Source organism: Salmo salar, chromosome ssa09 (genome assembly GCF_905237065.1).
Source record: "Salmo salar chromosome ssa09, Ssal_v3.1, whole genome shotgun sequence".
Classification (NCBI taxonomy): domain Eukaryota; kingdom Metazoa; phylum Chordata; class Actinopteri; order Salmoniformes; family Salmonidae; genus Salmo; species Salmo salar.
The window spans coordinates 106764454-106776214 of NC_059450.1; the positions used below are offsets into that span (position 1 = coordinate 106764454).

General features: G+C 41.4%; 1 protein-coding gene across 4 annotated transcripts in view; it reads right to left on the reverse strand.

Moving 5' to 3' along the window:
- Positions 1 to 11012, reverse strand: part of masp1 (MBL associated serine protease 1) — an 84351-nt gene extending 73339 nt beyond the window's left edge. For 3 of the 4 annotated variants that reach the window (XM_045724298.1, XM_014213411.2, XM_045724299.1), the window contains exons 1-4: positions 10854 to 11012; positions 10235 to 10463; positions 1615 to 1792; positions 1115 to 1246 (exon numbers count right to left, since the gene is read on the reverse strand). In XM_045724298.1, coding sequence (XP_045580254.1) covers positions 1115 to 1246; positions 1615 to 1792; positions 10235 to 10463; positions 10854 to 10879 — 565 coding nt within the window. In that variant the 5' untranslated portion in view covers positions 10880 to 11012. The remainder of the gene's footprint in view (positions 1 to 1114; positions 1247 to 1614; positions 1793 to 10234; positions 10464 to 10853) is intronic. The other variant, XM_014213412.2, reaches the window with a different exon arrangement.
- Positions 11013 to 11761: the final 749 nt, after the last annotated feature.

Genomic DNA, 11761 nt, shown 5'->3' on the forward strand with positions numbered 1-11761 from the left:
TGTCTGGTGAGGACCTGCCTTACAACAGGCCTACAAGTCCTCAGTCCAGCCTCTCTCAGCCTATTGCGGCCAGTCTGAGCACTGATGGAGGGATTGTTCGTTCATGGTGTAACTCGGGCAGTTGTTGTTGCCATCCTGTACCTGTCCCGCAGGTGTGATGTTCCAATGTACCAATCCTGTGCTGGTGTTGTTACATATGATCTGCCACTGCGAGGACGATCAGCTGTCCGTCCTGTCTCCCTGTAGCACTGTCTTAGGCGTCTCACAGTATGGACATTGCAATTTATTGCCCTGGCCACATCTGCAGTCCTCAGGCCTCCTTGCAGCATGCCTAAAGCACGTTCACGCAGATGAGCAGGGACCCTGGGCATCTTTTTTTTTTGTGTTTTTCAGAGTCAGTAGAAAGGCCTCTTTAGTGTCCTACGTTTTCATAACTGTGACCTTAATTGCCTACCGTCTGTAAGCTGTTAGTGTCTTAACGACCGTTCCACAGGTGCATGTTCATTAAATGTTTATGGTTCATTGAACAAGCATGGGAAACAGTGTTTAAACTCTTTACAATGAAGATCTGTGAAGTTATTTGGATTTTTACGAATTATCTTTAAAAGACAGGGTCCTGAAAAAGGGATGTTTATTTTTTTGCTGAGTTTATGAATGTGCAATACATTTTACTCGAAGATTAGATTCCACGTGGTTTTTGCTGTTAACACATTGGGGGAAAGATCCGATAGGCCAATACATTGGAATCGTACTGCCTTCATAAATACATTCATATTTCGCAGAGCATTAGCGGCTAAACACTTTGTTTCCCCCTCCCGAAATGTATTGTCGACACACAATAAAAATGTCAACATCAAAAACAGTTGGCATGTAGGGAAGGAGGTTGGAATGCACTCAAAAAAGGGCTTGGAATGGGGAATCTTCAACATATAATGCATCATAATTGACAGTTATTCACAAATACAGTTAGGTCGTGTGTGTAACACAGCGCTTTATCGTCTCCTAGTGAGAGCGTGTCATAGAAAATATACTCTTTAGTGTCCCCAACTATACTTTGCAAAGATGAAAAGCCTAGAACCTGCGGCTATGAGTTTGGGGAGAAGGTAAACAATACCTCGACAAGTCCTGTTGTCAGAGTGCAGCAGGTAGCCATAGCGACAGGAGCAGTAGTAGCCACCGATGTAGTTGTGGCAGAAATGGTCACAGGATAGATCCTCATCGTTCCTGTCCCTACACTCATCCACGTCTAGAGAGAGAGAAAGAGAAACTTTTTGCTCAACCCTGCACTAACATACCTGATTCAACTAATCACCTAACCCTTGATTAGCTGAATAGCTGTGTTAAAATAGAATACAAATGAACTTTTATTAACTATTATATCCTATTGGTGCTGGGCTAGAAAAAAAGCCTGAACAACCTATGGGTCTAGCCTGGCCCAGTATTGAAGAACACTGATTAACAGTGTTAGATGGTTCCTCACCCTAAAAGTAGTCTATGGGCCATAAAAGACTGTCATCCATGGTCCGGTTTCCTTTAAACAGCCACTACAAACTTCAGCTAACTTTAGTGACCATTAGCTAACAATGAATGGAAGTGATAGTACAGGCCGCTCACCGACAGCGTTGTAGTGGGACTCGAAGCCCAAGAAGCGTTCCTCATTGGAGAAGTCGGACCGGAAGGAGACACTGAAGGAGCTCCTAGGGGAGCTGATGACCTGCTCTCCTGGGACCTGCTCTGTGTCACTGTCCTCGCGCCCACAGAACACTGCCAGCTCCTCTCCATTAGCCTCCACCTGCAGAGAAAGAGTAGAATAGACGTGTGAGCACAAAGTCACATACAGCTGCACGTATGCAGACACACACAAAAATATGTAGGCCTACAGTACATGGCATTGACATGAATTGCCACCTTTATCAGCTATTGACTTGATTTTCTCATGTAAAGCTTTTCATAAATCGCATTTCAGATTAATATTGGAATGTTTTAATGAATATTTTTGTTTAAGTTTTCTAATGATTACCGATAAATGGCCCTTTTTTCAACTAATTAATCCATTCCAAATATCTCCCCCGTTTCTCACCATCTCTCTGTGTGTGTGTGTGTGTGTGTGTGTGTGTGTGTGTGTGTGTGTGTGTGTGTGTGTGTGTGAAACAGATGTACGCACAAACACTTTTTAGAACACCAGTCTTATCTGGGTCTCTGATAGCATGTTTACTCTGAGTGTGTCAGTGAACGGTCGGTTAACCCCAGCTACAACAGAGCAGCATGTGGGAGATTAAGAGACACTTTTGTGCAAGCATAGCCACACTGGCCACAGCCCCAATACCACACAACACTATAACATTTCTACAACTACAAGCAAAGCACCAATCACAGTTATACCACAGATATTATAAAACACTTCCATTGTGTGCTTATTCACTCTGATGTAAATGTGCAAGCATACATTCACACACACTCACAGATCAGCATCAGACATATACAGTACATCTTCATTCAAGGAGAGGACAACACAATGTTATCTGTGTCGGTCACTGGTCGCAGGACTGAGAACTGTGGGTAGATGAGTAGTGTTGTGTGTGTGAGCGTCTGAGTGTGTGTGTGTGCGCATGCACAAGGATCCCTATGCATGCTGCACCCCAGGGAGTGGGGGTCTGGACAAAGTGGTTGAATTCAAGCAGACGCCTCACAATGGAACCAAAAGAGCCTCATTGATGAGCTGTGAATTTGGCGGTGGGAATTGGGAGGCTACTTATGCCGTTATTAGAGTTTGGACGCGCTCTGGGGTAAAGTTTCCACTAGATACAGATCCAATTCTAACCTTAGCCATTAGTGGGAAAAATGCCAAACTGACCCAAGATCAGCATCGAGTGGCAATGCATAAAAAGGTAACATTTTGGAGGGGCATTGGAACACGTGATTTCAGAGATAAATAATGTGTGGCGTGGCAGTGACGGTAATGATCAAGCCTTACAACAAACATAAAAACAAGCGCATACACACAATCACCACCCACCCAGACACAAAATCACCCCCTTGTAAAACACAGACAAGAATGCATTGCATTGTGGAAAAGCAGTCATCTGGTTCCTCTATTGTCCTTTTGTGTCTGGCTGCTGGTGTGGCGCTGGGTGCATTGCGGTGGTGCCCTGTAGGGTTATTTGAATATGAATATGAGCTTGGTGGGAAGTGAATGCTTCAGAGTCACAGTGGAATGAATGCTAATAACACCATTGGCAGGACACCAGCACGCTGACCTGCCTGTCTGTCATACACACAGCCTCTCAGTCTCTCTCACACACACACACACACACACACAGCCCCTCAACATTAGTGTAACTTGATTACCCCCAGCGGGAGATTGGTTCTGCAGAAGAATTATCCATACAATTTGCCACTCTCTCTCAGCTATTTTCTGGTTCTCATAGGGGATGTAATGACAGTCTGGTTGTGTTCCAATTCTCTACCCTTCACTTCCTCATGCATTGAAAAGCATTTGATTGGTGCTTCTTGAAAAATGTCCTTTCCTCCAAGAAAACGTTAGACCATGTGTTCGCATATCTTATAGTGGTTGAAGTACTGTATTGCAAACAGGTAAGTATTTTGTGCAAATGGGGGATATGATGACACGCTTCATAAAAACATAAGATGCAGCCATTTGTCGTTACTGAGAAGAACAAATCAAGGAATTTATTTCCAATACATTTAATTTTTATAACCATTGCGGAATAAATTTCTCACCTTTTCTGGCAGTGATGGGTTCATATTTCTGAGGTAACCATACAACAAATTACCATACGCATCTCTCATTTCATTGGGGCTATGTAAATACAGTGCCTTCAGAAAGTATTCATACCCCTTGACTTATTCCACATTGTGATGTGTTACAGCCTGAACTCAAAATGGATTAAATATAAAAACAAATCACCTATTTACACACAATACCCCATAATGACAAAGTGAAATCATGTTTTTAGAATTGTTGCAAATGTATTGAAAATGAAATACAGAAATCTAATTTAAGTATTCACACGTTCGAATCACTTTTGGCAGCGATTACAGCAGTGAGTCTTTCTGGGTAAGTCTAAGAGCTTTGCACACCTGGATTGTACAATATTTGCCCATTATTCTTTACAGAATTATTCAATCTCTGTCAAATTGATTGTTGGTCATTGCTAGACAATAATTTAAGTATTGCCACAGGATTTTCAAGCAGATTTAAGTAAAAAACTAACTTGGCCACTCGGGAACATTCTTCTTGGTAAGCAACTCCACTGTAGATTTGGCCTTGTGATTTAGGTTATTGTCCTGCTGAAGGTGAATTCATCTCCTAGTGTCTGGTGGAAAACAGACTTAAATAGGTTTTCCTCTAGCATTTTGCTTGTGCTCCATTCAATTTTTTTTTTTTAATACTGAAAAACTCCACAGTCCTTAATGATTGCAATCATACCCATAACATGATTCAGCCACCACTATGCTTGAAAATATGGAAAGCGGTATTTAGTAATGTGTTGTATTGGATTTGCACCAAACATAACTTTCTATTTCAGGACAAAACATTACCGTAAATTCCGGACTATAAACCGCAACTTTTTTCCCAGCTTTGAACCTCGCGGCTTAAACAATGACGCGGCTAATATATGGATTTTTCCCACTTTCAATTTTTTTTCTCTCAAAAAAACACATTCTGTGACGTGCTCAGTTTTTTGGCGGCATGAAGCTTTCATTGGACCAATGAAATTGCCGAACGGGTTAGGGTCAAACAACTTTTTTGTTTACTGTTTAGATTAAATCGAGCGCTCTCAAACTTCCGATCATTCTGATTACGGTAGTCATTTTGTCACCCTCATCATGGCAAAGACACGGAGAAATGCATATGATGCAGCTTTCAAGTTGAAGGCGATTGATCTGGCTGTTGGAAAAGGAAATAGAGCTGCTGCACGGGAGCTTGGTCTTAATGAGTCGATGATAAGACGTTGGAAACAGCAGCGTGAGGAATTGACTCAGTGCAAAAAGACAACTAAAGCTTACTGCTAATTTTTTATTTTTTGTTACAAGCCGTGTTTCGTTAAAGCCTATTTATTTTTGTTACAAGCCGTGTTTCGTTAAAGCCTGTGTAAAGTTCATTTGTTTCAATGTACCGGTAGGCAGGCACCTGCGGCTTATAGACATGTGCGGCTTGTTTATGTTCAAAATATATATCTTTTTTTTAATTCAGTGGGTGCGGCTTATATTCAGGTGCGCTTAATAGTCCTGAAATGACGGTAATTGCTGTGCCACATTTTTTGCAGTATTACTTGAGTGCCTTGTTGGAATACTTTTGTTCTGTACTGGCTTTCTTTTCACTCTGTCAATTAGGTTAGTATGGTGGTGTAACGACACTGAACAAAAATATAGGCGTAACATGTTTAATGAGCTGAAATAAAATATCCCAGAAATGTTCCATACTCACAAAAAGCTTATTTCACTAAAATTTTGTGAAAAAAAGTTAATTGTGCATTTCTCTTTTTCCAAGATAATCCATTCACCTGGCAGGTGTGGCATATCAAGAAGCTGATTAAACAGCCTGATCATTACACAGGTGCACCTTTTACTGGGGACAATAAAAGGCCACTCTAAAATGTGCAATAGTCACACAACGTCATAGATGTTTCAAGATGAGGGAGCATGCAATTGGTATTCTGACTACACGAATGTCCACCAGAGCTGTTTCCAGATAATTAAATTATAATTTCTCAACGTCGTTTTAGAGAAATTGACAGTTTGTCCAACCGACCTCGCAACCGCAGACCACGTGTAAACACAACTCCACATCCGGATTCTTGAAATTGATGAAATTGTGGAAGAATTTATGCAAACTATCAGAAACCATCTCAGGGAAGCTCATCTGCATGCTCGTCATCCTCACCAGGGTCTTGACCTGACTGCAGTTTGGCATCCTAACTGACTTCAGTGGGAAAATGCTCATCTTCGATGATGACTGGCACATTGGAGAAGTGTGCTCTTCACGGATGTATCCCGGTTTCAACTATACCCGGCAGATGGCAGACAGTGTGTATAGCGTCGTATCGGCGAGCGGTTTGCTGATGTCAACATTGTGAACAGAGTGCCCCATGGTGGCAGTGTGGTTATGGTATGGGCAGGCATAAGCTACGGACAACGAAGACAATTGATCTATGGCAATTTGAACGCACAGAAATACCGTGACGAGATGCTGAGGCCCATTGTGTCATTCATCTGCCGCCATCATCTCATATTTCAGTATAACGCACAGCCTCGTGTCGCAAGGATCTGTACACAATTCCTGGAAGCTGAAAATGTCCCAGTTCTTCCATGACCTGCATACTCACCAGACATGTCACCCATTGATCACATTTGGGATGCTCTGGATCGATGTGAACGAAAGAGTGTTCCAGTTCCCGCCAATATCCAGGAACTTCACACAGCCATTGATGAAGAGTGGGACAACATTCCACAGGTCACAATCAACATCTTGATCAACTCTATGCGAAGGAGACGTGTAGCGCTGCATGAGGTAAATGGTGGTCACACCAGATACTGACTAATTTTCTGATCCACGCACCTACCTATTTTTTAAGGTATCTAATCAACAGAGGAATCTCTTTATTTCCAGTCATGTGAAATCCATAGATTAGGGCCTAATTTATTTCAATTGACTGATTTCCTTATATGAACTGTAACTTAGTAAAATCTTTGAAATTGTTATTTTGCATTTAGATTTTTGTTGATCCATCCTCAGTTTTCTATCACAGCCATTAAACTGTTTTAAAGTCACCATTGGCCTCATGGTGAAATCCCTAAGCAGTTTCCTTCCTCTCCGGCAACTGACTTAGAAAGGACACCTGTAGATTTGTAGTGACTTGATGTATTGATACACCAATCCAATGTGTAATTAATAACTTCACCATGCTCAAAGGGATATTTAATGTCTGCTTTTTGTATTTTTACCCATCTACTAATAGGTGCCCTTCTTTGCAAGGGATTGTAAAAACTCCATGGTCTTTGTGGTTGAATATGCGTTTGAAATTCACTACTTGACTGAGGGACCTTACATATGATTTTATTTGTAGGGTACAGAGATGAGGTAGTCATTCAAAATCATGTTAAACACTATTATTGCACACAGTGTGAGTCTATGCAATTTATCATTTGACTTTTTAAGCACATTTTTACTCCTGAACCCATTTAGGATTGCCAAACAACGAGGTTTAAAACTCATTTCAGCTTTACATTTTTTTTAATTTGTTACTTTTCTTTTAACAATTCCACTTTGACATTATGTAGGCCAGTGACAAAAAAACATTACATTTAATCAATTTTAAATTCAGGCTGTAACAGAACAAAATGTGAAAAAGTCAAAGGGTGTGAATGATCCCATAGGCAATGCATCATGAAAGTGTATATTTTACTTAGATGTATGCATGTTACTACTCTATGTAGCCTACTGTAATTTCAATTTGTTTTTAGTAGCCTAGACAATGTTTCAGAACTCGTGGGCAGTCCAGCATATTGAGGTTGGGGGAAAAGTCAATGTAAAACATGGTTTCAGTTGTAACGCCCTGGCCATAGAGAGGGGTTTTTTGTTCTTTATTTTGGTTAGGCCAGGGTGTTACATTGGGTGGGCGTTCTATGTTCCTTTTTCTATGTTTTGGTATTTCTTTGTTTTGGGCCATGTGTGTGGCTCCCAATCAGGCACAGGTGGTGCTCGTTGCTGCTGATTGGGAGTCACACATAAGGAGCATGTTTTTCCTTTGGGTTTTGTGGGTAATTGTTTCTTGTTTAGTGTGGTTGCACCTGACAGGACTGTTGGCTGTCAGGTTCCTTGTTTTTGTTTTTGTATAGTGTTCTTTCCAATTAAATTGAAGGATGAATACTAACTCTGCTGCATTTTGGTCCTTTCCTGAAGACAGCCCTTACATCAGTCAAACGTTGTGCTGACAGAATGTGCCATTGGTTTCTCTTTCAGAAACTGTCACAGTCCATAAATTACTGAATACTTTTTTTTAACATTCTGCCAACACAGTAGATAGACTGGTAGCTTACAGTATGTAAAATATTTGACAGTACATGTAGGCTACAGTATTGCTGTGCAATAGGAGTGCAACATAATAAACCCATTTAATCTCAGAGCCTATACCAAGACAGGACATAGAAACACAAAAATCTATAGATAAACAAAATATTAAAACAACAATTCATTGTTTGCATATAAATGTGGGCTGTAGCCTACTTTTAAATTGTTTCCAATATACAATCAATCTTGAAGAATGTGTGGACAGGGTAGGTAACAACACATCTGCCATGCTGATCCTCAACATGTGTGCTCAGTCCTCTCCTGTACTCCTTGTTCATCAATGACTGCATGGCCAGGCACGACTCCAACACCATCATTAAGTTTGCCGACGACACAACAGTGACAACGATGAGACAGCCTATAGGGAGGAGGTCAGAGAACTGGCCATGTGGAGCCAGGATAACAATCTCTCCCTTAACATGATCAAGACAAAGGAGATTGTGGACTACAGGAAAAGGAGGACCGAGCACGCCCCCATTCTCATCGACAGGGCTGTAGTGGAGCACGTTGAGAGATTCAAGTTCCTTGGTGTCCACATCACCAACAAACCATCATGGTCCAAACACACCAAGACAGTCGTGAAGAGGGCACGACAATGCCTATTCCCCCTCAGGAGACTGAAGAGATTTGCCATGGGTCCTCAGATCCTCAAAAAGTTATACAGCTGCACCATCGAGAGCATCCTGACTGGTTGCATAACTGCCTGGTATGGTAACTGCTCAGCATCCGACAGCAAGGCACTACAGAGGGTAGTGCGTACGGCCCAGTACATCACTGGGGCCAAGCTTCCTGCCATCCAGGACCTTAATACCAGGCGGTGTCAAAGGAAGGCCCTAAAAATTGTCAAAGACTCCAGCCACACTAGTCATGGCTTCTTAAAAGCTTATACCCCCAAGCCATAAGACTCCTGAACAACTAATCAAATGGCTACTCAGACTATTTGCATTGTATCCCCCAACCCCCTCTTTTACACTGCTGCTACTCTGTTTATTATCTATGCATAGTCACTTTACTTCTACCCACATGTACATATTACCTCAATTACCTTGACTAACCTGTGCCACCGCACATTGACTCTGTACCGGTACCAACTGGCATATAGCCTCGCTACTGTTATTTTACTGCTACTCTTTAATTTTTGTTCTTTTTTTACTTAACACTTACTTTTCTTAAAACTGTATTGTTGGTTAAGGGCTGTAAGTAAGCATTTAACTGTAAGGTCTACAACCAATGTATTCGGCATTTGTGACATAAAATTTGATAGGCACTTGCTATGTTTAGTTTGAAAAGGTCACTGCAAAATATCGAAACATTCTGCCCACACCTACAGAAATGTGATCAAATATGCCATTGCTCTTTCTTTTACAAACTGCCGTGGCCTAATTCCAATATTGCCAAATTACACAGGAAATAAAGAGTGCTATAGTGACTACAAAAGGCAAATGGAGTGCATTTTCCAGGTGGAGTTAATGCGCACAGTTTTACAACAGATCATAAAGTATAGAAGAGCACACTTCATTAGCACATTTTGGGAAAAGGGTAGAATCGGACCATGGCCGAAGATACTGTGTCAGACACAGCAGAGAGACAAAAGGGACAGGAGCATTTCCCCCAAATGCTTTGCTGCAGTAAGAGCACTCCACACTACAGTTCCATGCTGCTTATACTGTTGCTATGCTAAACCCTGTTCAGAATTCCAACCATTCTGGCATAACTCTGGTTCCTAGAAATCAAAAGATGGGTCAGGCACCAAAGCCTGGCAAACCAACCCGAACTGGCACCAGCTCCGACCAGGCTCCTGCGCCAGTGCCGCCTGGCACATCATCCTTCTCTTCACTGGCATAGCCTATTACACTGACCCATGCTGGCACACTGACATCTTTGGCTGGCTAAACCCATACACCTTCTCAGGAACAAACTAATGCCAAATAGTTTAGCAATATGCCAGGGTCTATTGTGCCAGGCAGGCAAATATTCTATTACAAAAAAAAGCTCTTCAAAGAATAAAAATGTTTGTCATAAGAGTTGAAAATGAATTTAAATTCATAATTGAATTGACTGAACTAAATCCAGGTGGGACATGTGAAATGTGTCCCTTTTCGAGGCATTTACTCACACACGCAGTCACTATTCACTTACCTTGACATAGTCGTACTCACAGAGGTAGGAGGGTTCTAGGTCGAAGTGCAGAAAGTAAAGTCTGATTTGGAACCCGTCGGGAACGCTTATGTTCCAGCGGACCTCGGACTCTTTAGGGTAGGGTTCTGGAAAGTTCGGAGAGTTGATCGTGCCATACATGTCACTCAGAGAAATTACCTGAGCTCCAGCGGGGACCATGGACAGTAGGTCTAACAGGAACGGTATTACTCTGGAGAGAGAGGTATTATGATAAATCTATCTTTATCGACATGTTATAATAAAAACTAATTGTCTCAAAGGAAAGTAAATCGCAACTCAAATGACTATGACATAGATGGAAAAACTTTCGTTTTGGGGTATATTTTTCTTAACGTTATTTCTGATCGTTTCCCCCAACAAAATGTGTATCCTAGTTTAAGACTAAAGTAGGCTAAATCACAAAGCTTGTTCGATACAGCAATTTTGAATTCACAACCCCCCCCCCAATGCAGCGACAGAATAAACAGTTATTCATTTAAAACAAACCACAACAATAACAATCCCATAAACATTTTAGGTTATTGCTACTGTGGGTTACTTTAGAGGACAATCTGAAAAGTATATACGAGCCTACACCTACCCCATCATTGCCGAAGTTGCAGCCATGTCCCGCTTACTGTGCGAAACAGCTGAGCTTCTTTGAACACGACATCCCTGCACAAACACGAACACACTTTCCGAACCAGTGATCACGTCACTTCTACCAACCGCATGCGCAACATTCAGAATGGAAACAGCTGGAGATTGGGACAACACCGCAGTTGTGTAACCAATATTCCACTTCTAGCAGAGGCAGTAGTCTATTGCTTTAAATAAGCCTATCAATTTTCCTTCAAATACGATTGCATTTACAAGATTCCTGGGAGGAAGGACCTGCATTGTTTTTGTTTTGCTTTGCTTTATCTTCGATGTCTAGTATTTGCACTGGTTTTGTTTGGATAGTATGTCTTTGTGATGACTGGATTAATCCAGGGATTTAGGCGCCATTGTTTTAGCCCGCTGACCTAAAGCCTAGACATTACCTTGGAGCTAACACAAGTCTGCAGGTCTCAGGCTCAACTGTAGATGACATCCACTTCCGTTGCAAAAGTTGTCAAGGACTCAGTTGACTAGGCATTGTATCCTCTTGAGTGTTTTTGATGACACCTCCCTTCATATCTTTACCCCATCACTCTACCCGCTTTCTCTCTCACACAAACATACTTGTGAGGCAAAACTCTATTTCGTATTCATATTCAATAGACGTCAAACAGAGGAAAACTGACTGAAATAAGGAGGGACTTTCTGAACTGGGGATAAAAAAAATATCTACTGGCTACATCTGTCTGCTAATACAGGACTAGTAAATGCCCAGTGCACTACTTTTGTGAATAAATAAATATAGTATTTGCAGTACCAGTCAAAAGTTTGGACACCTACTCATTCAAAGGTTCTTTATTTTTACTGTTTTCTACATTGTAGAATAATAGTGAAGACATCAGAACTATG